This window comes from Papilio xuthus, unplaced genomic scaffold (assembly GCF_000836235.2).
Source record: "Papilio xuthus unplaced genomic scaffold, Pxut_1.1 DF826159.1, whole genome shotgun sequence".
In the NCBI taxonomy this organism is placed as follows: Eukaryota; Metazoa; Arthropoda; class Insecta; order Lepidoptera; family Papilionidae; genus Papilio; species Papilio xuthus.
Genome location: NW_013532490.1, coordinates 2,841,608 through 2,868,193, shown reverse-complemented (window position 1 = coordinate 2,868,193; position 26,586 = coordinate 2,841,608). Strand labels below are relative to the sequence as shown.

The window sequence follows — 26,586 nt, the reverse complement described above, 5'->3', positions numbered from 1 at the left end:
GGCCGAGACTCCGTCCGCGCGAAATAAGAAGTTAATAAGTAGCCTATCAGTTCTTCCAGACTATATTCTATCTGCGAGAGATACCTTCAATCAAACATCCATCCATCCATCTAAACATTCCAATTATAATATTAGTAAGATTAAGGACTTTTCTTGTTGATGGAAGCAAATTTTATTTCTCAAACATTGTTGAACGAAATATAACATTTAATTGTATTATTCCAGTGGCACCAAAGATAGATCGTCGCAATCTGCGTCCCATCAAGGTGCGTGAGGGCGAGCCCATCTCGCTAGACGTGAAGGTAACAGGAGAACCAGCGCCTGACGTCACCTGGACACTCAACGGCAAGTCTGTTACCTCCGGTAACGGACTTAAGTGTACGTATTTTATACAGCTATTAAAAATACTTTACAAACTGCTTTGATAATGGATTCTAGAAATTACGTTGATAAGCAAACGGATAAGTTTATCTAATTACTTTTTAAAATCTTTAGCTTCATGTATGTATGGGTTTCAAAAAAATAAAATGATAGATAATTTAGCTTTTTGAATTGTTTGTAATAGGAATATGTCATACTAAACCTAAAATTGTATCACTACAGTGACTTTCCAAGCTATATATAAACATATGTTTGTCTTTGTATAGTGGTGAATGTACCATACCTGAGCAAGTACCAGCACGCTAGTCCGCGCCGCAAGGACTCCGGCACCTACAAAATACAGGCCATCAACAAGTACGGACAGGATACTGCTGAGCTGGAGATCACTGTCACTTGTGAGTTACTTTTATTACAACACTTGTGATGCTGACTGTACTTATATTTGGTAACCATATTTAAATATGTACGGAGGATTCTAGCTACTTCATTTTGAGTTGTATTAAGCAATTGTATAACTCTACTCAAATATCTTGCCGGCCCAAAGCCATCGGTGTCCTGAGCAGTGGCTCCCATCTCGATACACCAAATATTGTGTTCTGCGCAGACTTACGCGAACTTAAGGGTTCTTAATAAAAACGCTCGACAGTCGCGTTAGAGCAAGACAAACATATGTGTTTCAATTCAATTCAATTAACCTTAAGAGCGGCCAAGATATCTGAAAACATTTATACTCTGTTCGAAAATGAAAATTTTGATTCTATAACTCAAATGTAATTAGTTAGTGATCTTGGTATTAAATATAAAAAAATACTTTTAAAATTTCTAGCGAAACCGGACAAACCTGAAGGTCCATTGGAAGTGTCTGATGTACACAAGGATGGCTGCACTCTGAAATGGAAACGACCCAAGGACGACGGCGGTGAGCCTATTGAAAGCTACGTGGTGGAGAAGTACGACACAGAGACAGGAACATGGATGCCTGTTGGCAAGACCCTTGGCAACGTGCCTGAGATGGAGGTATGCAAAACAAATAATTAGGGTTTTATTTGTACAGACCGACTAAGTTAATTCCCGTTGAGTGATCCAATACATAGAAACCACCGGTCCAATGGTAAAATAGATCCATTGGGTTGTTTGAAATTTGAAATAATGTACTGTTTTCTACAAAGTAATTTTTTTAGACCTATAATTATGTATTCCTGATAAATTTTTGTTTCACGAATTAGAAGTAAACAAATATTTATTATGTTTCTAGGTGGATGGTTTGATCCCCGGCCACGAGTACAAGTTCCGCGTGAAGGCTGTCAACAAGGAGGGAGAGTCGGAGCCGTTAGAAACATTCGGCGCTATTGTCGCCAAGGATCCATTCAGTAAGATGCTAAAATTATATAACTGTGGCACGTGACTCCATCCGAGCAGAATTAAAAAAAAAACTTCATTAGTAGCCTATGTATTCCTCCAGGCTATGTTCTACATCGATGCCAAATTTTTGATCAAGATCCATCCAGCATTTCTGGTTATACCTTCTAATATCCATCCATCCATCATAATAAAAATTGTTTTGACTTGATATTACATATGCTAGAAAAGAAATGAAAAATAGTGCTAAGACAAAAGACAATACAAACCAAAAAGTTTATAATTATACTTACAAGACATTTTCTTCTTTCCAGCTGTACCAGACGCTCCATCAACACCAGTACCTGATGACTGGTCTGCCAACCACGTGGACCTGAAGTGGGAGGCGCCGATATCTGACGGCGGGTCCCCCATCATTGGATATATTATTGAGAAGAAGGACAAGTACAGTCCATTGTGGGAGAAGGCTCTGGAGACTCACACGCCGACTCCAAGTGCTACTATCAATGGGTAAGAAATTCATAAATGTTTGTGTAAATCGTATGAAAAGTTTTTTAGTCTGACGACTATAATAGTATTGACACTTGATTAGATTCAATTTCATTTAAATTGTATGACAGCAAACTTACTATTTAAAATTGCTAAAGCTGGTTAAATTAGGAAAACGAGTCTTTTCTAGAATAGGTGTTAGTATTGTTTCTTGATGTTTTACCGTCACTTCCAATGCTTAATTTGTAGCCTATGTGTTCTTCCACATTATGTTTTACATCTGTGCCAAATTTCATGAAGATCCGTTAAGCCCTTCTGGAGATACCTAACAACAAATCTATTACACCCTAAGACAACATAAAGACTGACGATGCATACAAATTACTTATAATAGTAAAATTTTCTTGCAGTCTGATAGAAGGCAACGAGTACCAGTTCCGCGTGATAGCTGTGAACAAGGCGGGTCAGAGTAAGCCGTCTGAAGGCAGCAAGACGTTCGTGGCTAAGCCTCGCTTCCTCGCGCCAAAGATCGACCGTCGTCATCTGCGTGATGTGACTCTCTCCGCCGGCGCCACGCTCAAGTTTGAAGCCGCCATTACCGGCGAGCCCGCGCCCGCTGTCGAATGGAGGTATAGTTATATTCTGATATCTTGCCGGCTTTGAAGTTCGAGTAAGTCGCCGTGCTGAATACATTGTTAGGTGTGGCGCGCAGTGTCCTTGAGCCGCCAAGATATTTGAAAAGAATTATACGTATTGCTAACAGTTATTGAAATCATATACTACATTTTGTAAAAAAACAGTATATCTTTGTATCTACAAATCACAAATTTGTGCTTAACGAATATTATGAAAAATCCTATTTACGTATTAACTAAATACTCAGGGGCGCACTGAAATTATTAAATGTACACTGAGTCACTTATACTTGAAACTGAGTGTTAAATTAAAAAACAGTCTGTTTAATCGTTGGTTTCTGAAACCTAAATCCCTGTATATAACATGCTGTCCCTCTCATTATTTTTGACAAAACATACATAACACTATATTTTGTACGGGAAATTTAGCCTCAGAAACCAACAGTAATAAGCATTACTAATAAAAATATGTGTAGGTAAAGAGAGGTTAAACTGTATCACAAAAAAATCCATATCAGCCTATTTTTTATCTTTTTTCGACAGATATCAGAACATGCCTCTCCGTCCATCAAAGGCGGTGACAATCGACTCTCCTGACTACTTCACCAAGCTGGTGGTCCGTCCAGTGCGACGTGACGACTCCGGCGAGTACACTGTCACAGCTGTCAACTCCAGCGGCAAGGATACTGTCACTATCAACGTGCTCGTCACTGATAAACCCACTAAGCCTGAAGGACCTCTACAAGTGAGTTTTTAAACCTGCAAATTGTATTTTTTAAGTATAAATAATAATTTTATTCGTTGTCTACATCAAACTGTTTTCAGTTTTTTTTTTATAACTAGCAGTTGCCTGTTGTCCGTCGGAATTAAAAAAAATAGATAAAGACCTAATGCAGTTTTAAATATTTTTGTAAAAGTTTTCAACGCTTTATATGTTTAACTAGCTGTCGCCCGTGGCTCTGTCCGCGCGGAATTAACAATAAACTTAATAAGTAGTCTATGTGTTTTCCAGACTATGTTCTACATTTATGCCAAATTTCAGCGAGATCCATTCAGTCGTTCTGGAGATCCCTTCATACATCCATTGATCTAAACATTCACATTTATAATATAAGTAAGATTTATTAACTTAACATCAACTTATTTTGCACAGATCTCAGACGTACACAAAGAAGGTGCGACATTGAAATGGAAGCGGCCAAAGGACGACGGAGGTGCGCCCATAGAGTACTACCAAGTGGATAAACTGGACACGGAGACTGGCTGCTGGGTGCCTTGTGCACGCTCTGAGGAGCCAAGTGAGTACAGCTATACTATGTTTATTAACACTAAATTTGCTCCAAGGTTTCACACAACGCAACACCGGTGTGTTTCAAGGTCACATAGTATTTTGTGTTAGGACAATATTCAATATAGTAAAAATATGAAAAATCTTGTGAAAGGGTTAATTTTATTTTTAAAACAAACTTTTTTTTAACTAAAAATTGCATAATAATGGTCGTTATGGAAGAGATTTTATGTCATAATTTAGGCGTTCTATTTAAAACAGTCCACAATTAGGCAATATGTTTTATATTTAACTAATTTGTTTGTTTGTAAATCAGAATGTGAAGTGACTGGTCTGACGCCGGGCAAGGAATACAAGTTCCGCGTGTCGGCTGTCAACTCGGAGGGCGAGTCGGAGCCTCTAGTCTCCGAGACTAGTATCGTCGCCAAGAATCCCTTTGATGAACCTGGTAAGATCTTCATACACGTTACATACGCTAATTAGCAAAAATGTATAAAGTTATTTGCAATTAAGAGAAACCAAAGAAATATTTACAAAACGACTAGCCGCCATTATATCCGAGACTAACTAAAAAAAACTTAATAAATAGCCTTTGTGTTAGCCGTATTATTTACAGCGCCATCTATTGTAAGGTAATAAATCTTAATTTAATTTTATCATTTCCAGGAGCGCCAGGCACGCCTTCGGTGACGGATTGGGACAAGGACCACGTGGACCTCAAGTGGACCCCGCCTAAGGAAGACGGTGGTGCCCCCATCGAAGGTTACATTGTGGAGAAGAAGGACAAGTTCGGCAACTGGGAGAAAGCTCTCGAAGTGCCGGCTGACAAGACCACTGCGACAGTACCTGACCTTGTTGAAGGTCAGACGTATGAGTTCAGGTTTGTTTGACATTTTGTTATTGATACTTATTAATAGATTTTTCATATAGATGTTTGGAAAGAGATAGAATTATTAACTTTGTAGAGCGTTATTTCTATCGCACTGTAATAATTATTAATGCTTTAGGGACTGTGTTTAGTATTTTGCGTGAATTGTATATTGAAAAATATTTTTACCGTTGGTTTCTAAGACCAAAATCGTTGACAAAACAGAGATGACAGTATGTTTTAAATTTTGTCTCAGAAACCTACGGTTAGTTCCACATGTTCAGTAGGACAGTTCTCTTATGTTTGTCATAATTGTATGTGCAGAGTGCGAGCTGTGAACAAAGCTGGTCCGGGCGAGCCCAGTGACAGTACACATCCTATCGTGGCCAAGCCTCGCAACATGGCGCCCAAGATTGACAGGACTAACCTCATTGATATCAAGATTAAAGTCGGGCAGAAGTTTGCCTTCGACGTCAAGGTCAGTTACGACATAGTCAAATAAAGATATCTGAGCCAGAGCGAGGTAATGCTATCGCGCTTAGCAAATATGTAAATGTAGTACGAAAAGGATGTTTGATGTTGAGAAAGGGGCGCTACTGTGCTGTCATAATTTAGTTTGACTGATGTTCACCGGAATAAATATCCTTGAACTATACCTAATTTTAAACGGAGTTAGTTATGTAATTTTGTAAACGAACTGTAAAACTTCTATACATTGCTGTGGTCGCAAGTTAATTTACATTCCAGTAAAAGTTCCCTTTAAATGGGTCCAGCCATTTCGGAGATTACTCTAACAAACGCACAGACACACGGGTAATTTAAAAAAAAAGATTGTTAATGAGATTATTAAAAAATGCATGGAAATACAAACATTTTTTTTTATGAAACAAAAGATTGTATGAGGCTATAAATAACAAATATTTCAAATTCATTGCAGGTTTCCGGTGAACCGATGCCGGAGACGAAATGGTTCTTAGCCAAGAAGGAGGTGAAGTCGTACGGTGACATGAAGGTGCAGCATTCAGACTATAACACGAAGCTGACGTGCAAGGCTGCCACGAGGTCTGACAGCGGCCGGTACACCATCACCGCAGAGAATGTCAACGGTAAAGATGTCGCTGAAGTCGAGGTGATCGTGCTCAGCGTGCCCAGTCCACCTGGAGGACCACTTAAGGTTGGTACTTCAGTGCTACGATTAAGTTAATTTTAAGCGCAATTATTACATACCGCTGTACTCAGATTCATTAAGATTTGTCATACATACATTAGGCTTTTGAACTGATTATTTACACTTTTTGTGTCCAGGTATCAGACGTGCACGCTAACGGTGCTAAGTTGTCATGGAATCCGCCAGCGGATGACGGTGGTCAACCCATAGAGAAGTACGTTGTTGAGCGCATGGATGAAGCTACGGGCCGCTGGGTACAGGCCGGAGAGACCCTCGGCCCCGAGACCAGCCTGCCAGTAGACGGCCTGCAGCCAGGACACAAGTACAAGTTCAGGGTGCGCGCTGTTAACAGGTAACTTTCTCTTCTATTTTTTATGTTAGTTGCAGCGCCATCTTTGCTACCTTTCCATACTATTAAAATATTTTTTTATTCAGACAAGGCAAATCGGAACCTCTGACGACACCTCACGCTACTGAAGCTAAGAATCCATTCGACGTTGCCGGCAAGCCCGGCACGCCTAAGATCAAGGACTTCGACAAGGACTTTGTGGAGCTGGAATGGACCCGCCCAGAGACCGACGGTGGCGCCCCCATCACGGGTTACGTCATCGAGAAGAAGGATCGCTTCTCACCCGACTGGGAGGAGTGTGCTCAGGTATACTACATTTATATTAAAAACCATTGAACAATTTTGTATCTAGTTTTTACATTGATAGTAAACACTTTAACTTTTTATTTAAAGGAAATTTAACTCTCTATTTTCTTTTCAGATCGAGGGTGATGTAACTTCTGGTAAAGTTCCGGACCTCATCGAAGGCAATACATACGAGTTCCGCGTACGAGCGGTCAACAAGGCCGGCAAGGGCGTGCCCAGCGACGGAACAGCGCCGCATCTCGCCAGGCCTAAGAACTTACCACCCAAAATTGACAGAAACTTCATGTTTGACATTAAGATCAAAGTCGGACAGAACTTCGATCTTGAAGTGCCCGTGGCGGGAGAACCAACGCCCACCAAGGAATGGCTGCACGGTGACAACGTCGTTCTCAACACTGACAGGATCAAGATTGTCAATGACGCTCACACCACCAAGTTCCGTGTCATCGACGCTAAGAGAGCAGATTCTGGAACCTACACTCTCAAAGCCAAAAATATTAATGGCACTGATTCTGCTACTGTTAAAGTTTTAGTAATGGACGTGCCGACTGCACCCGAGGGACCGCTTCGTGTAGACGATATTACGAAGTCTGGCTGCTCGCTGCGCTGGCGGCCACCTAAGGACGACGGTGGCTGTGAGATCACACACTATGTTGTTGAAAAAATGGACCAAGAAAACCTCCGCTGGGTTCCCGCTGGAGAAGTGCAAGGTTGCCACATGCGTATTGATCATCTGATTGAAGGACACGACTACAACTTCCGCGTCCGCGCCGTCAACAAACAAGGCGAGTCGCAGCCGCTCGTAGGCCACGAACCTATCACCGCCAAGGATCCGTACGGAACACCAGACAAACCTGGCATTCCGGTCGTCAAGGACTGGGACAAAGATCACATGGACTTGGAATGGGTCCCACCCAAGAAAGATGGCGGCACTCCAATTACAGGATACATTATCGAGGCCAAGAAGAAGTACGGACCTTGGGAAGTCGCAGCCACTGTACCAGGAAACCAAACCACAGCTACGGTTCCAGGATTGCAAGAAGGAGAGGAGTACGAATTCAGAGTCATCGCTGTTAACAAAGCGGGCAACGGTGAACCTAGCGACGCGTCCACTCCGCAAGTCGCTAAAGCCAGGTTCTGTGCTCCACATTTCGACAAGATGCTGCTCGCTGACAAGACCGTCAAGGCTGGACAGCGCATACAGTACGAGATACCGATCGAAGCCTCACCCAAGCCGACTGTCGAATGGCAGGTCAACGGAAAAGTTGTTCAGCCATCAGATAGGATTGATATTCAAATTTTGCACAACAGGGTTATCTTAGACATTCCATTCTCCGTTCGCTCCGACGGCGGAGTTTACAAATTGACATTGAAGAATGATCTTGGAGTATGTTCAGCGTCGGCTCAAGTCACAGTTCTAGACAAACCGTCCAGACCGGAGAAGCCGCTCGTGGTCTCCGATGTTACAAAGGATTCCTGCTCGCTGTCATGGAAGGTCCCGCTCGACGACGGTGGATCACCCATCTTGCATTACGTAATCGAGAAAATGGACTTATCTCGCGGCACGTGGTCAGATGCTGGCATGAGCACCTTCCTTTCCCACCAAGTGACAAGATTAATACACATGAAGGAATATCTGTTTAGAGTAAGCGCAGTAAATGCTATCGGTCAATCTGAACCACTCGAATTGGACCGCGCTATTGTTGCGAAGAACGAATTCGACGAACCTTCCGCTCCTGGCAAACCTGTAGCAACAGACTGGAGCAAGGATCACGTCGATTTGGAATGGGCCGCTCCCAAATCAGACGGCGGTGCACCCATTACCGGATACATTGTACAAAAGAAGGAAAAGGGCAGCCCCTACTGGGTAAATGCTGTCCATGTGCCTCCTAAACAGACTAAGGCCACTGTGCCAGATCTAATAGAAGGTCAAGACTATGAATTCAGAATTATTGCCGTCAACCAAGCTGGACAGTCCGAACCTAGTGAACCTTCCGATATTATCACTGCCAAGGACAGATTTGTCGCACCTAAAATCATCACACCACTTAAGGAGGTTCGCATCAAGGCTGGGCTTATTTTCCACGTGGACGTGGACTTCATCGGAGAGCCTACGCCAGACGTCAAATGGACTTGCGACGGTAGAACTGTGGTAACTAACGAAAGAACTACTGTTACCTCGGTGGGACACCACACTATTATTCATACTGTAAACTGCAAGCGATCAGATGCTGGCAAATACAACTTATTCTTGAAGAATGACTCTGGAACTGACGAGGGCAGCTTTGAACTGATCGTTTTGGACGTACCTGGAGCACCTCAGCCTCCATTTGAGTACGAGGAAATCACTGCACAATCTGTTACTTTATCGTGGAAGCCACCTAAGGACAATGGCGGCAGTGAACTTACCGCTTACGTTATTGAAAAACGTGATCTCACTCATGGTGGCGGCTGGGTTCCGGCTGTTACTTACATCAACCCTAAAAATACACATGCAACTGTTCCTCGATTGTCCGAGGGCACCAAGTACGAATTCAGAGTATTTGCAGAGAACTTGCAGGGTCGTTCTGAGCCTCTTGTGACCGACAAACCTGTTGTTGCCAAGAACCAATATACCGTGCCTGGCAAACCAGGAAAACCAGAGCTCGTTTCCGCGGATAAAGACCATATTAAGATCAAATGGTCTTCGCCTATATCGAACGGTGGCTCTAACATTCTGGGCTACGACGTCGAAAGAAGGGACAAAGCTACAGGCAGATGGATCAAGCTCAACAAGGAACCTGTTAGGTTCAACGAGTATGAGGACGACAGGGTTCAAGAAGGTCACCAATACGAATATAGAGTATCTGCTGTCAACGCAGCCGGACCTGGCCAGCCTTCTGAGCCATCCAATGTTATCATTGCTAAGCCAATGAAAGAGAAACCTAAACTGTCTCTCGACCACCTCATCGGTCGTAAGATCAAGGTCCGCGCTGGTGAACCGATCAATATTAACATTCCAATCGCCGGTGCACCGACACCGAAGGTTACCTGGACAAAGGGTGCCATCCCGCTCGTTCCTTCACACAGACTGTCCGCTGAGACGAGTCCCGATGAGACCAAGCTCAGCATCGAGAAGTCCACTAGAGACGATGCTGGCAAATATACTATCACTGCAACTAATGAATATGGCAAAGACTCTGCTGACATTGAGGTTATTGTCGTCGACAAACCTGGTGTACCTAAAGGACCGTTATCGTGCACACCTGTTACTCACGAGACCATGAGTCTGACGTGGTTACCACCCACAGATGACGGCGGCAGTGAAATCACTGGCTACGTCGTCGAGGTCGCCGAATTCGGTGTCAACGACTGGCGCACTGTCGCAGGTTTCTGTCCAAAGTGCTCGTTTACTGTTAAGAACCTAACAGAGGGTAAGAAATACGTCTTTAGAGTACGAGCTGAGAACTTGTACGGACTCTCCGATCCGCTGGAGAGCAAGCCGATTATCGCCAAACTACCTTTCGATCCACCAGATGCGCCAGACACGCCTAAGATCACTGGCTACAGTGCAAACAGCTGCTCTCTCGAATGGCAGCCGCCGACCAACACCGGCGGAAAGCCTATTACCGGTTACAACGTCGAGAAGAGAGAACGTGGTGGTGAATGGATAAAGGTTAACAACTATCCTACACCCAACACGTGCTACACCGTTCAAGACTTACGTGAGGGTAATCGCTACGAGTTCCGTGTTATCGCAGTCAACGAAGCCGGTCCTGGCAAACCCAGCAAACCGACAGAACCTATTATTGCACAAACTCAGAGGCTTAAGCCCAGCGCTCCCGAGGCGCCTAAACCAGACAGAATCACTAAAGATTCGGTTACGCTCTCGTGGAGACCGCCGAAGAGCGACGGCGGAGCAAAGATTAAGGGCTATATCATCCAACAGAAGGCCAAGGGAGACAAAGACTGGAAGGATGTTAACGACACACCTATCCCGAGCCTCGTTCACACGGTACCAAAACTCAAGGAAGGTGAAGAGTACCAGTTCAGAGTTATCGCCGTTAATGAAGTCGGCAATTCGGAGCCTAGCAAACCGACTGCCGATATTACGATTGCCGAACAACCGAACAAACCTTGCATGGATCTCGGCGGAGTGCGCGACATCACAGTGCGCGCGGGTGAAGATTTCTCTATTCACGTGCCGTACACCGGCTTCCCGCAACCGACCGCATCCTGGTTCGCCGACGATAACCTCCTCGACGTCGACGGCGATTCGAGAATATTCCAGAAGATCACACCGGACTCCGCTTCACTCGTGGTTAAGAACGCCAAGAGATCAGACGGAGGCCAGTATAGATTACAACTCCGCAACCCATCCGGATACGACACGGCCACCATTAACGTGCGCGTGCTCGACAGACCCGGTAAACCTGAAAACCTTCGCGCCGACGAATTCGAGGGCGAAGCGCTCACGCTCTACTGGAACCCGCCCAAAGACAATGGAGGTGGAGAGATCACAAACTACGCTGTGGAAAAACGCGAAGCACGTTCACCAACTTGGACCAAGGTGTCCGGATACGTCACGACACCGTTCCTCCGCGTGAAGAACTTGACCGTCGGCAGGGACTACGAGTTCAGGGTCATGGCTGAAAACCAATACGGCCAATCTGATCCTGCGCAGACGACCGAACCGATCAAGGCCAGGCATCCGTTCGACCCGCCGGGCCCGCCCGGCGTGCCGCGATCCGTCGAGACCACGGAGACGTCGATTACGGTCACTTGGTCCAAGCCGCGCAACGACGGCGGCTCCCCGATCACTGGCTACATCCTCGAGAAGAGGCTCATCACCGAAGACAAGTGGACGAAGGCGTGCCACGCTCACATTCCAGACACGACGTACCGGGTGACCGGACTGATCGAGAACCACGAGTACGAGTTCCGCGTGTGCGCTGTGAACGCGGCCGGACAGGGGCCATACTCGCAGAGTTCGGACGCGATCCGCGCCTGCGCCCCGCCTAACTGCCCGCGCATCACCAGCGACCTCAGCCTGCGCGACATCACCGTCATCGCCGGCGAGGAGATCAAGATCACCGTGCCCTTCACCGGCAACCCGAGACCAAAGGTAAGTCACACAATACAATGTAATTCCCAATTCTAGTGAACATTTAAAGTTTTAAATACTTACCACAGATAACTTTTTGTTGCAATTGCTAGTTCCTATATACAATTTTCTCTGCTCTATTACTAGGTGTCATGGATCGTGAACAACGACGAAGTGTTCCCGGACAACCGCATCCGCTTCGTGACTTCAGACCGCGACACAGTATTCCTTAACAGCAGCGCCAAGCGTTCCGATACCGGCTCCTACACCGTGCAGCTAGTCAACAGCGAGGGCTCCGACAGTGGCACCTGCAGGGTAAGTCCCTAAAATAAGTATATTTTAGTCAAAGTAAAATTGAAACATGTTGAATTGATGAAAGAAATGATTACAGTGCTGAGATAAAAGTATTTCTTCCTTATGCTAAGTGTAGCTTTATCAAATTACATTGTTGCACAGGTGCTTGTTGTAGACAAGCCATCACCACCAGTGGGTCCATTGGATTGTTCGGACATAACGCCCGACACATGCACCTTGTCATGGAAACCACCGCTAGATGACGGCGGCTCGCCCATCACCAACTACATTGTCGAGAAGTTGGACAACACTGGTGTAAGCAATTATAGATAACTAGCTGTCGCCCGCAACTCCGTCCACTTGGTATTAAAAAAACATAATATATGTCAAATTTCAAACATTCATCCATCCATCCATTCAAACATTCGCATTAATAATATTAGTGTATTAAATGGGTTTCTACTGCCAAAAACTTTGTCTCTCTGGTATTTCAAAAAGAATGAAAGAGATGGTGATATATATTTGTTGTTGTTATGTTTCGGCAGTTTATCTTAACTTTATGAATTACATTTTTACATGTATTTTAATGTACAGGTATGGTCGAAGATATCGTCATTTGTACGCAACTGTCATTACAATGTCATGGGATTGGAACCGAATAAAAGATACACGTTCCGTGTTCGTGCTGAGAACCAATATGGCGTGTCCGAACCTCTGACTATGGACGACTCGATTACCGCCAAGGTTGGTAATACTTTGATGAAATATTTGACATGATAACTTTCTTTTTCTTTAAACTAGTACAACTGTTACTTGCAAATTGGTTAAAACGAATCAAATTCCGTTTGCCAGTCGTCAAATGTCCTTTATCCTTTATGCGTTGCCTTAGTATTTTACTCTGATATTTTCTATTCAATGAATTCGTTCGTCTAATATATATCTCTGTGTAGTACTCGTTCACTGTACCGGACGCGCCGGGCATGCCGCGCGTACTGGACTGGGACGGCTCAACGGCCACTGTAACATGGGACCGACCACGCTCCGACGGCGGAGCTCGCATACAAGGCTACAAGGTCGAGTTCAGAGATGTCCAGGACAGTGTCTGGTCAAGTGCTGATTACCTTGTCAAGGAATGTAATTACCAGGTCAGTGGATTTCAGATGATATGAATATTGGATTTGTTTTAAAATTGTCTCGACACTTAATAAATTAAATAAAATGTAAACAAACCACAAAATTGGTTACATTAGTTAAGGAAACATTGTGGTATAAAAACAATGTTTTACTGAACTTTAGTAAATTTTAATACTTGAATGTTATTACGTAGGCTTATAACTTGGAACCTGGACACGAATACGAGTTCCGTGTGCGCGCTAAGAACGCTGCGGGTCTGAGCAAGCACTCTGCGAGCTCGGCTCCGTTCCGCGTGCGTGCGCGCGCCGCCCCGCCCTCCGCGCCGCAGAGCCCGCGCGTGCTGCGTGTCGGCCGCAACTACGTCGACCTCGTGTGGCAACCACCGGCTAATGACGGAGGTAATAACTAACTACACTAGTCTACATCACTGCTTAAACTCAAAGAGATAAGACGACTTTATTATCGGAATTAAAGAATCTACTAGTCAGGTTCTATGTTTGAAACCCACTTACAAGTTTTTCCTTTCGATTAAAAATTCTTCTCACTAGGTGCGGAGTTATCCTTGGAGTTAAGTCCTTCTTATTGAAGTCAGCGAAAAATATCTAAATTACTAAAATACAAAAGTTCATATTTCTAAATAATCTTCATAGCAAGATGATTCATTGTTGAATATCTATAAAGATGAGTTCGTGCACGCACTGGGTGTGACGTCACTGTTTGTGGGCGTGGCAACACGTACATAATACGTATCTTGTTCCAGGTTCGCGTATAACTGGTTACATAATCGAGCGACGTGAAGTGAGCAGCTCTGTGTGGCTGAAGTGCAACGACTACAACGTGCAGGACACCAGCTACACCGCGCTGCAGCTGCACGAGCGCGCTGACTACGAGTTCCGTATCATTGCTGTCAATGCTGCAGGTGAGACAGCTAACTTGTCAAATTACTCAGCATATTGTATTGGTTTCAAGTAAACAGTATGCTCATTAGTATGTTTAACAGCACTCTATGTAGTTGGTGGATTTTAGTGTTCTTAGTAGACTTTATTTCTTCCAGGTATTGATATATTATGATTTCTATACTCTATTAATAAAATTATAAGCATTTTTCAATGCAATTGCACATAGTAAAGTTATGTACTGTGTTCAGGAAAATCTGAGCCATCAAGCTGCACCACACCAGTTCGTACCGGCGAGGAGGCGGGTGGCGTTAAACCGGAGTGGCTGAAACCGTTACCGGCCACACTGACAGCGCCACTGGGTCGTCCTTACACGCTGCAGTGCCAGGCTAGTGGGACGCCAGTGCCCACTGGACGCTGGCTCAAGAATGGACGCGAGATCGTACTCGGTGCTAGATATATTGCGGAGTCTCGTGAGGGCACGCTGAAACTGAACATCCTGGAGGTGGCGGATGGTGACGAGGGTGACTACACTTGTGAAGCTATCAACAGCCTTGGCTTTATCTACTGTATTGCACATCTTAAGATCGGAAGTAAGTGTCTTATTTTCTTTATCATTCATGTTGTTATCTATACATATTAATGAAATTGAGAGTCTGTATGTAATATTAAGAAAAAAAACAGCATTTTGCATACTAATGTATTTGCGTTGTTAGTAACGAAAAAACAATTTTTAACATCTTTATCTGTCTGTATGTTTGTCCGTGTTTGTTCCGGATAATCTTCGGAACGGCTGGACCGATTTGAACGGAACTTTGACGGGAATGTAGCTTTTTTAAGCTGGCAACCACTAGTCAAAAGTAAATGTAGAATGACTAAATAAATGAATGTTGCCAGGTCCGCCTCGCATCACTCGTATGCCTGGTGACCTCCACCTGCCGGAGCACGACAACACAAAGATTAAGATCCTGTACACTGGTGACCAGCCGGTCGACGTGACGTTGTCGCGTGACGGCCGCGTGCTCACCGAGACACCGCACTTCAAGTACACCGTCTTTGATGACTATATACTTATCTTTATCAAGGATATCACTAAAGATGATATGGGTAAGTTAAACTTTCACATATCTTATTTACTTACTGCTGTAAAATTGTGAACTTCTATGTTAAGTAAAATCATAGACTGATAAAGAAATTATTATAGTAAATTAAATATTTTAAATTCATTATCATTACTTTCACAATGGATATTTTCTTATTTTAAGGGTTCCGTACCTCGAATGGAAAAAAACGGAATCTTTATCAGATTACTTTGTTATCCGTTTGTCTGTCTGTCTGTCAAGACTTTTTTTTGTTGAAATACTGTCTACAATTTTAGCAAATCCAAAATATTTTTTTTTGTTTATTTTATATGACATTTGATTGTTATGAACACGTCAGTCCAATTTTTTAAAGAGTTCTTATATGTTACTCTTTCCAGGCACATACAAACTGACAATCAAGAACAACTCTGGAGAGACATCAGACACCTTCTCAGTGACGGTCACTGGATTACCAGGACCACCACAAGGTCCACTGGAAGTTAGTGACATAACGCGTCATACATGCACGTTGTCATGGAAACCGCCTGCTTATGACGGAGGGTTGCCAATCACGCATTACGTGGTTGAACGCATCGACGTGACGGGAACCACCTGGATAACCATAGCCTCGTCAGTACGTGACACCAAGTTTACAGTTCACGGTCTCACTGAAGGTCAAGAATATAACTTCAGGGTTCACGCCGCTAATGATAATGGAATTGGACCAGGATTGGAAGGTGTCAACCCTGTTAAGGTAATTTTTGTTCATAATATTTTTTGTTTGTCAAATGTGATTTTTTTTATTTTGTACAAATTTCGAAGGACCAAAAATTTTGAAGAAAATAATTATTTCCACACTTCTACAACATTAGAAATTGTTTTGTAACTTAGTTACTTCCTTAGTGTACACTATGAGTGCGGTAATTAAGTGTCGATATTAAATTGAATATAAGAAACATTTTATATTTACCAGGCTAAGGCACCATTTGATCCACCATCAGCACCGGGCGTGCCCAAGATTCTGGAAGTGGGCGGACACTTTGTACACCTTGAATGGGAGAAACCTGAAAGTGATGGCGGCGCTAGGATACAAGGTAAATGACGTAAAACAAGGTGTAAGCCGAAAAGGTTTAATATAATAACACTAGCATCGGTAATGTAGGGTAGACAGGATTTATAATATTTCTATACCACGATTTATTTATACCTTCTCTGTCTTTTTTCATATTACATTTAATTCTGAAAATTAGTTGATTTAAAGAATAACATATACGGTCGAACCTGGAGAAGCAAGTAAACTCTATAAGCGAGAGTTATTCTCTAGTTCTGACGTACGATCTCCAAAAGAGAGAAACATCTATAAGTAAGAAACGTTTTACGGTCCCTTGGACTCTTGCTTATCCAGGTTTGACTGTACTTCATTTTTACTACAATATCTACAAATACTTTAAATAATTATGATTACATTGGTTTTCCAGGTTACTGGGTAGACAAGCGCGAGGTTGGCTCTAGCAGCTGGCAGCGTGTGAATGCGACCCTGTGCCTGCCGACCCAGCTGAACTGCGCCAACCTGGTGGAGGGTCGTCAGTATGAGTTCCAGGTGACGGCACAGAATGAGGCCGGAGTATCGCCGCCCAGCACTGCATCGCAGCAAGTCAAGGTCGTCGATCCTAAGGGTGAGTTACACTGTGTTTGAAATTAGTGGATATCGTTTGGCGTAGCTTAAATGCAAAGTTTGGATGGATGGATGATTGTTAAGGAACCTTCCGAACGGGTCCACGGATCTTGATGAAATTTGCCATAGATGTAGAATATAATCTGGAAGAACACATAGGTTACTTAAGTTTTTTTTTCTTATTAAGAAAGCTAGTGTTTAAGAATAAAACTATTTTTAAAAGACAACTAAAAATATTGCTAAGATAAAGATAAAGTAATTTAGTAAATTGGAGAAAAGGTAATAAAAGGCACATTGGCAAATAAATCTCAATATTCAGAATGTTTATCAAATATTTCAGACTATGCGATTATTTATACTCTATTTTTGCAGCGGCTACGCCACCGGAGATCGTGAAACCTCTGAAGAACGCCAACTGTATACAGAACCACAACGCCAAGTTCCAGTGCACCATCACTGGATCACCCAAACCTACCATCACTTGGTATAAGGGTAAGTTTTATGTTACCAGTATAGTAGTATTCACATATCTTGGTGGCTCTTAAGTTCGTGCAGAACACAATGTTAGGTGTGTTGGGGTGCGAGGGGAGGGCACTGCAACATATTTGAAAAGAATTATAAATGTTATTCTTATGTATTCTTTAACAATTTATTACGTAGTTAATAATATTTTAATGTATGTGTTGTAGGTGCACGTGAGATAACAAATGGTCCTCGGTACCGCATCTGGAGCGAGGGAGACAACCACTTCCTGACTGTTGCTGATGTGTTCGGTGAGGACGCGGACGAGTACGTGTGCCGCGCTGTCAACCGCGCTGGAGTCAAGAGCACGCGCGCTGAGCTGCTCATTATGAGTGAGTCTTATTGTATATTCATAAGGTTCATTTTTGTTTGACTGTAATAGTGATAATCAGTCTTTACTTGCTCTACATAAGAAACCCTTAGTGTAGACTTAATATGTGACTACACTAGATAATTAATCCTTAAATGTGTCTAAGTTCGAGCAAGTACGCATCGTGACAATACGGTGCTAAATAAATTTTGGTATATCTCTTAAAATAAAATTAAAATTGGTGATATTTATATAATTTTAAACGGAATGCAAAATTCTATGAAAATCTTGGTAAAATCGTCTATTTTTATTCCCAGCTGCACCAAAACTGAACGTACCTCCTCGGTTCCGTGACACGGCGTACTTCGACAAGGGAGAAAACGTTGTGATCAAGATCCCCTTCACTGGCCATCCAGTGCCCAAGATCACGTGGGTGCGCGAAGGAGAGACCATCGAGTCTGGTCTGCACTACCATGTCGAGAGGAAAGGTGAGATTCTCAACATAGCTGTTTTAATTAGTCCACAATTATTCGATTAAAAAAAAATGAGGTGGAACTTATATGGAACAGCAATTGTGTTGAATGTCTGGTCATGAACCTCCTCCTACATCCTCAAATTTTGTTAATAGTTTCATTGTAACAATTCAAATTAAATTTTCAGAGCGCCACGCGATCTTAACCATCCGTGACGCCAGCAAGATGGACTCAGGTCCGTACAGGATCACCGCGGAGAATGAACTGGGACAGGACTCTGCAGTTATCAATATTGAAATCAGTGGTACGTTGATTTATACGTTTTAATCTACCTCTGTTCCTGTAAAAGAATCTAGGGTTTTCATTACCGTACACAAAATGAATGAATCATTCAAATTATTCACTCATTCGTTCATCAGACCGTCCGGACCCGCCGCGGTTCCCGGCCGTGGACAGCATCGGTGTGGACTCGCTGGCGGTCAGCTGGCGTGCACCTGTATGGGACGGCGGCTCTGACATCACCAGCTACCTGGTAGAGAAGAGGGAACATCCCATGACCAGCTGGATACGAGTTGGTACCACCAGGTCAGTATTCAGTCGAGTGTAGTTCTCGTGACTTAGTAACTTTGTTCACTGAGACATACTCTTAGTGTAGATTTCTCAGACATACAACAAAAAAACGATAATTTTTAAATATTGTTCGCTAAACAATTTTCTTTTACAGGTTCACGACCATGGCAGTGACAGGATTAGTTCCAGGCAAACAATACGAGTTCCGCGTGTACGCTGAGAACATCTACGGCCGCTCGGAGCCCAGCGAGCCTACCACACTCGTCCAGACCAAGGCTATCATCAAGAAGGAATTCAAGAAGAAGGAATATCCAGGTAAAATACAAAGTCTAATATTATAGTTCAAAAAATCGTGGTGGAGGGAACGTGTTAGTTCTATTACATCCTGTGGGTTAACCATTGGATATATTTCAAAGATTGAGGAGTCATTCTATTTACAGTCTTATCTTGAGTGTCATAGCGTTATATTTTAATCGGATATGTCGTTTTCAGTGGACGAGACTGGCAAACGTATCCGCACGAACGCGGACCACGGGCCTGTGAAGGATTACGACAGTTACGTATTTGACGTGTACAGCAAGTACGTGCCGCAGCCTGTCGACATCAGCACCTGTTCTGTGTATGATAAATACGATATACTGGAGGAGATTGGTAAGTAGCATATTGTGTACATACACGTTCACATCCACACAAATAACGCATGCGCACACACAACGTACATTGTACATACGTACACATAACGTACACGTGCGTGTAGAGTACGTACATGTTTGTAGAGTTTGAACACATAAGCTATGATTACACTAAAGTATTAATAAAAATAATAATTGCACGATAAAACAGTATATCAAAAAAGTTCTTGTTTTTAAGGTAAAAAACAAAACAAGGGTGTAGTTTGTGTATTTATCAATGGAATCGTGTAGTAAAAAAGTTTCTAAACACTAATATTTTAAATGTGTTTTGGTAATTACAAATAAAACGCATGTTTTTATTTGTTTTTTAATGAATTACATGAATAAAAATTTAATTTTTATGATTATTAGAAATGTTTATTTGACTTGAATTTTGGCTTAAAATATTATTTAAAGAATTCAAGCATGATAATAAAATTAGAACTAAAATAGACTCACGAAGTTGTTTGGGAGAGACTCCATGATTGATTAGTTTTAACACTGAACTAATATTGTAGTTAAACATTTTGAACTCTAAATGTAAGTACATAGTGGTGAATTTCGCAGGTGACTTCGTGAGAGCATCTTCTAAACGGAAACGAGACGGAGGTCTGTGTGTGAAAAGATCGATGTAGTGCATCTCTCTCTGTCTGCATCTCTCTGTCTCACACGCACACTGCTATATTACAGATTTAAACATATTTTAGAAGGTTTATTTAGACATTTCCAAGGGAATTTATTACACAGAAAAGAAACAAAAACAAAAATCCGTCTAAATCATACCTTCAAATTTATTGTAATGTTTTAGCATGGATTTTGTTAGTGTATTTTATTTATAATGATTATAAAGGATGTTCTCTTATTTTATAATATTATATTTACATATACAGTATGTTCTCTTAAAATAAAATTAATTAATTTATGTAGATAGTTGAGCACGTTTTTGCATTTCAATGGTCACATAATGCAATATTAAATTTAGTGTAATAAAAACATAATAAGTAAATATATAAAACAGATAATAAAAACCACAGCACGAATTTAAACTTTAAAATATAACTATAGAGTTTTCATTAAAGTAGAAGCACGTGATATTAAAAAGACTAAGTAGAAATTTGAGACTTATTTCGTATGCGATAAGGTGTAAGTTCGCAAGCATGAGGTGGATGTAACTGTTGTAGGCACAGGCGCGTTCGGTGTGGTGCACAGATGTCGCGAGAGGAGCACAGGCAACTACTTCGCGGCTAAGTTCATACCGGTCGCCGGTGCGATGGAGAAGGAGCTAATTAAGAAAGAGATAGATATAATGAATCAGCTACACCACAGAAAACTTATCAACTTGCACGACGCTTTCGAAGATGATGATGAAATGGTGCTGATATTCGAATTGTGAGTATTTTAATTATGAAATTTCATGTAATTTGCTTAATATTTTGCATAATAAATAAGGTTTGATGTTATAATGACGTTTAGATGTCCAACTAACCGTGGGTTTCTGACGTCAAAATTTCGGTTTCAAAAACCCACTATAAGTCACTGTAACTGACTGATTGGTGGTTTCTAATACCAAAATCAATGTATAAAATAAATCGTCGTTCTTCTAAGTGTCTGACAAAAACAAACAACAATGCGTTTTATAGGTATTTTGGTTTCAGAAACCCACAATTACTTTGTAGTATTCTGTAGCTTAAACGACGTGAGGTATCATTTGATTCGTATTCTTACCCGGAATGTCATGGGACTTTTGTTTTTTTATGAATCTATTAACATATATGTGTGTCAGTTTGTCTGGCGGTGAGTTGTTCGAACGCATCACGGAGCCAGGATACAGCATGAGCGAAGCAGAGGCAGCTCATTACATGCGGCAGGTGTGCGAGGGAGTGCGTCACATGCACGAGCAGAACATCATACATCTCGACCTCAAACCAGAGAATGTCATGTGTCAGACAAGAACCGGCACTGATGTTAAGGTAAATTTTACCTTAGTACTTAGGGTTAAATAACGTATTTCCTTACAGAATTGTATTGTCAATTTTTTTTTGGAATATCGAAACGGTAACTATAAAACCGAACTCCAATTCTTAACTCTTGTCTTAAGTCTTAACTCTTCTTATCTAACATAGGGATAAAAGACAAATTAGAAATTGGGATACTTTATATTGTTTATGCCCATTGCTCTTGGAATTGTATTACTGTATGTATGTATACAACGCGATTGTATAAAACTAGATCTATCTAGATAAATAAAAACCCTAAAACTCTTCGAAATGTAGTTTAATAGTTTTTTCGATAAACTCAAAAACTATTAAACTATATTTCGAAGAGTTGAAAAAATCAACTGTAACGCTATTACATTGGGAAAAATTTTCTTAGATTATCGATTTCGGACTGGCTACAAAACTGGACCCCAACGAGGTCGTCAAGATATCAACTGGTACAGCGGAGTTCGCGGCACCAGAGATCGTGGAGCGCGAGCCGGTCGGCTTCTACACAGACATGTGGGCAGTTGGCGTGCTGGCTTACGTGCTGTGAGTATATCATCTAAGTGTGGGCTTACACTGCACTTGTATAGTCTTCAAATATCTAGGCAGCTTGGGACTTCGCATAACTCGTAGTTGACCTTGAGCCATTACAATTGAAACGGCCTATACAGGAATACAATGTCGTTATTATTTAGCTTCATATTTATTCATATAAACAGTCGCCTTATTTCTGATATTTTTTTAAATGTTTTCCTCTATGTATAGATTGTCTGGATTATCACCGTTTGCGGGTAACAACGATATTGAGACCCTCAAGAACGTGAAGGCTTGTGACTGGGAGTTCGATGAAGAGGCCTTCCAGCACGTCTCCGATGACGCTAAAGACTTCATCAGACGTCTGCTTGTTAAGAACAAGGAGTAAGTTTTACAGTTTTTTTTTAGAAAGTCGTATAATATGAAACAGTTCACAACATAAGTATATAATAGTGCTTTACTTTACAAGTAATCTTATTAATATTATGAATGAGAATGTTTAGATAGATGGATGGATGTTTGTTAGAAAGTTTTTCCAGAACGATTGTAAAATATAGTCTCAAAAGACACATAGACTACTATTTTTTTTTTCGATTCCGGTTAACCGAAAGCTAGTATGTCCTATGTTTTTTATTAGAAGCATTATCTTATGATTTTTCTGTAATTTTTGTATAAATATACGTATGTTTCTGTGTACAGGAAGCGCATGACCGCGCACGAGTGCCTCGCTCACCGCTGGCTGGCGGGAGAGGGCGCTGCCTCCCGCACCGCGCCCGTGCCCGCGCGACGCCTCGAACAGATGCGCGACAGGTTGCGCGCCAGGTATCAGGTCTGTATTCAACCCTATTGCTATACACATAGAGTGCATTTTTACACAGAGGAAGGTGATTTGGATTTCAAGGACAAGTCACGTTTAGATGTATTTCGTTACACGAAGGAGACAAACGATAAATTCTTAAAGAGTGTCCACAATTATTGGAACAATTAAACAGTTTTGATATTCTTGATTTGTTTGTAAGTTACAAAATTGTCAACTTCTTACTAATATTATAAGTGTGAATATTTGGATGTATGGATGTTTGTTAGAAGTTTTCTCTGGAAGGGCTGTATGAATGATAGAACATAGAAAAAGACAGCTATTTTTATTCTGCCCGGACGATGTTGTAGGTAGTAGCTAGTTCAAATATACATTTTATTGAAAATATGTGTTTGTCTTTAGAACTGGTCGTCGTTCGTGTTGCCGATCGGCAGGCTGAGCGAGTACAGTTCCCTGCGCAAGTTGCTCATTGAGAAGTGGAAGATATACGATGGACAGTTCGGTAAGAAATATATTTGTTATAATCTCCATCCAATTTCCATGTTGAAAGTAGCCGACAGAATGGCCCATTGTATTGAGTCTCATGATTTTATACACGCGACACTAAAGACAAACTAAAATCGGGATAAAAAAAAACAAACTAATTTATTATTTATTAAAAACACGTCGGTGACTCAGGTATGTGTGTTTTTTCGATAATATACGTCCAAGTTTGACTTTCGTATGGTGAAGGAAAACATCGTGAAGTCGACCCGTATTTGGTCAGCGTATTGAATATGACCTAGTTGCCTCTAACTTTGGGTAGGCTTCTGAGCCTCTCATTGAGAACTTATGAGTTGATGATGATGTCAAATTGTTACAATAAATCCTCGTTGTGTTTAGACCGTCGTCAAGCTGCACCACGCTTCGTGATAAAGCCGCAGTCAGCGTTCTGCTACGAGGGCCAGTCAGTGAAGCTGTACTGCCGCGTGGTGGCCTGCGCCACACCCACTGTCACGTGGTCGCGCAACAACCGCGAACTGCGACAGTCTGTCAAGTTTATGAAGAGGTATATATTCAAAGGATTTCAGAGGATTTTGTAGCGAAAAAAAATTTCAAGCATTTTTTTGTTGATGCATGATTTTTTGAATGCACTAGTAGATTGAAGGTATTTCCAGGGTTGTGATGTGGTCACAGTTAAACTTTTTATCTGTATATTATTATGATTTCGTAGTAAAGTAAAATATTTATTACAGTTGGTTTCTGAGGACTAAAATCTCTGTATAAAACATATCGTAATCTTTGATTATCTTTGACAAAACAGAGATAAAAATATGTTTTAAACGGGAATAAAGGTCTCAGAAACCCACGCTTAGTGATACACAAAGCGCGTTGTACAAAAAAAAACTATTCTCTTTGTAAGTAGAGTTGTATAGAAAGGTAATTGTTAACAGATACTCCGGCAACGACTACTACTTCATAATCAATCGCACGAAGCTGGAAGACCGCGGCGAGTACATCATCCGCGCTGAGAACCACTACGGCTTCCGCGAGGAGGTCGTCTTCCTCAACGTGCAGCGTGAGTCACTCTCTACTCTAATCACTTGTCTCCTCTCTTCTTCTCACTGTACTCCATCTCTATCTTACATACAATGTGTTTATATACCGTGCATCGTTTTGTGACGTCATATAAAAAAGTGGAATCGAAAAAATAGCTAACGGCATTTTTTTTAACATGTTTTATCTAGATTTTTGACAAGTTTAAGGTTATTGATGTAAACATATTGATTTAGAACGTATAGTATACACCAATTATATCCAATAAAGTGTTTGTAATTTGTCGTCTTGAAAATCAAAGATAAACTATTAAAAGGTTTCAAGTTACTACAAAATTTTATATGTAACATTTTAATATTACAGTTACAGTGGTTTTCTGAGACTAAAATCACCGTTTAAAATATTTCGTTATCTCTGTTTCGTCAAAAATAATGATAAGGACGATATGTGTACAGAGATTAAGGATATGAAGACAGGCGTCAAGTGGAAGCAATTCCGCGTTTCGTCTGATGAGTGTGCGTCCCGGAGGCCTAATTTAGTCCTCTTTCCCCTCCCCCCCTTTTTCTCATAAGGAAAGGATGGGAAATGGAAGTGGACTTTCCGGATGAGAGGATGCATGGAAAGGGAAAATATTTTCTTTCTGTGCATCCTCTTCTCCGTCGATTAAAGGTGGCAACGCATATGCAATTGCGTATGTCTATGGGCAACGGTCACTTCGGGTGGTCGCTCGCTCGTTTGCCACCTTATGATATAAAAAAAAAATATTTTTGTCTCAGAAACCAACGATAATTAGTAACACTGTGGTCGTTATGAATTGCAAATTGTCATGTAGGTTAGTATTAAACTAGCATGTTTATATGGGTTTCCGTGTCTGAGAATAGTTCGGTGTGAGTTATTGACGTCGTCTGATGCCTCGACAACAATTGAACGATAAATCGCACGCGCGGAAATATTTATAGCCTTCCCGAGCAGTAAATGTCACATCAAACACTTGGCCCGTGCGCCGGATACTCGATATGTATATAAATATATATTTCTTATATTATTATGTAAAGTTGTTGATTAGAGGAATAATTAAATTGGAAAATCTATGAAAATTATTTAATGTTAAACTATATATTTTTCTTAAATAACTAATAATGCAATATTTTATGTTAAATTGCAGTTTGTTCTAATTATTTACTAGTTGAAGGATTTAATGTAAACTTTCGTATGTAACAACACATCAAAAATGAATATGCATTAGACAATTCCTTTTTAAAATTAATTAAAAAAAACATAAAACGTGGGACAAATCACAATTTATATTAACCTTGCTCAAGAAAATATGAAGTTAGGTCAGTTTTCACTGTCGATACACTTGTATAAAAACATGTCAATACATACATTGCAGCGGTGCCGCGCGTGCAGCGCCAGCCTCCAGCTGAAGCTCCGCGCCGGCGCGAGGCCCTGCCCTACACGTTCTGGCAGGAGTCGAGCGAGACCGCGCCCGCCTTCACCTTCCAGCTGCGGCCGCGTGTGATGCAGGCGCGCGACACCTGCAAGCTGCTCTGCTGTCTCAGCGGCAAGCCCACGCCCACCGTCAAATGGTACGTCACTGCGCATCGCCCCGCCGCGCCCACACCACGTGCACATTGCGTCCGAACTTACCTATTTAATTATTATAGTATATAAGCCTAATATTATTTATGTATAATATTTATTAATTTCTTAGACTTATAGCTAAGTGACAATAATAAATACATCTCACTTTTAGTATAAATATGAATGTTTATATGGATGGATGGATGAATGAAAATTTGAAGGTATCTCCAGAACTGCTCAAAGGATTTTGATGAAATTTGGCACGCATAGGAGCATAACTACATATATACTTAGGCTATTTATTAGCATTTTTTTTAATTCCGTGCGGACGGAGTCGCGGACTATAGCTTGTATATAATAATTAGAGTACAGCCTACTGTTGTAGCGTTGATTTTAATAAATAATTTTCCCGTATGCCAATAAATATTTACTTAACTAAACGTAATATCATTATGAAAATTATGTTTCTTTATTATGTTTTCTGTAGCCAGCTGAGTTAGAAAAATTTAGAAAAGTTGCATTACAAATTACTCATTTTGTACGGTAAATTTAGAAGAAAAAAGCATGAACTTATAGTCTC

General features: G+C 41.5%; 1 protein-coding gene across 1 annotated transcript in view; it reads left to right on the top strand.

Annotated features, from left to right (window-relative positions):
• The window catches only part of bent (projectin protein bent), a 162,624-nt gene that overhangs the window by 54,460 nt on the left and 81,578 nt on the right, over positions 1–26,586 (top strand). Inside the window, exons 111-152 of the mRNA XM_013319211.1 lie at positions 226–378; positions 648–776; positions 1,208–1,398; positions 1,637–1,751; positions 2,055–2,250; positions 2,640–2,858; positions 3,408–3,609; positions 4,018–4,162; positions 4,469–4,600; positions 4,819–5,032; positions 5,345–5,498; positions 5,958–6,194; positions 6,326–6,540; positions 6,624–6,843; positions 6,959–11,947; positions 12,074–12,241; positions 12,383–12,535; positions 12,815–12,964; positions 13,171–13,365; positions 13,548–13,752; positions 14,115–14,273; positions 14,502–14,843; positions 15,148–15,357; positions 15,731–16,086; positions 16,306–16,426; positions 16,811–17,008; positions 17,380–17,499; positions 17,697–17,861; positions 18,157–18,327; positions 18,500–18,616; positions 18,732–18,897; positions 19,037–19,197; positions 19,375–19,533; positions 20,735–20,942; positions 21,337–21,523; positions 21,927–22,081; positions 22,301–22,453; positions 22,769–22,898; positions 23,289–23,388; positions 23,769–23,934; positions 24,320–24,444; positions 25,816–26,011. Coding sequence (XP_013174665.1) covers positions 226–378; positions 648–776; positions 1,208–1,398; positions 1,637–1,751; positions 2,055–2,250; positions 2,640–2,858; positions 3,408–3,609; positions 4,018–4,162; positions 4,469–4,600; positions 4,819–5,032; positions 5,345–5,498; positions 5,958–6,194; positions 6,326–6,540; positions 6,624–6,843; positions 6,959–11,947; positions 12,074–12,241; positions 12,383–12,535; positions 12,815–12,964; positions 13,171–13,365; positions 13,548–13,752; positions 14,115–14,273; positions 14,502–14,843; positions 15,148–15,357; positions 15,731–16,086; positions 16,306–16,426; positions 16,811–17,008; positions 17,380–17,499; positions 17,697–17,861; positions 18,157–18,327; positions 18,500–18,616; positions 18,732–18,897; positions 19,037–19,197; positions 19,375–19,533; positions 20,735–20,942; positions 21,337–21,523; positions 21,927–22,081; positions 22,301–22,453; positions 22,769–22,898; positions 23,289–23,388; positions 23,769–23,934; positions 24,320–24,444; positions 25,816–26,011 — 12,247 coding nt within the window. The remainder of the gene's footprint in view (positions 1–225; positions 379–647; positions 777–1,207; positions 1,399–1,636; positions 1,752–2,054; positions 2,251–2,639; positions 2,859–3,407; positions 3,610–4,017; positions 4,163–4,468; positions 4,601–4,818; positions 5,033–5,344; positions 5,499–5,957; positions 6,195–6,325; positions 6,541–6,623; positions 6,844–6,958; positions 11,948–12,073; positions 12,242–12,382; positions 12,536–12,814; positions 12,965–13,170; positions 13,366–13,547; positions 13,753–14,114; positions 14,274–14,501; positions 14,844–15,147; positions 15,358–15,730; positions 16,087–16,305; positions 16,427–16,810; positions 17,009–17,379; positions 17,500–17,696; positions 17,862–18,156; positions 18,328–18,499; positions 18,617–18,731; positions 18,898–19,036; positions 19,198–19,374; positions 19,534–20,734; positions 20,943–21,336; positions 21,524–21,926; positions 22,082–22,300; positions 22,454–22,768; positions 22,899–23,288; positions 23,389–23,768; positions 23,935–24,319; positions 24,445–25,815; positions 26,012–26,586) is intronic.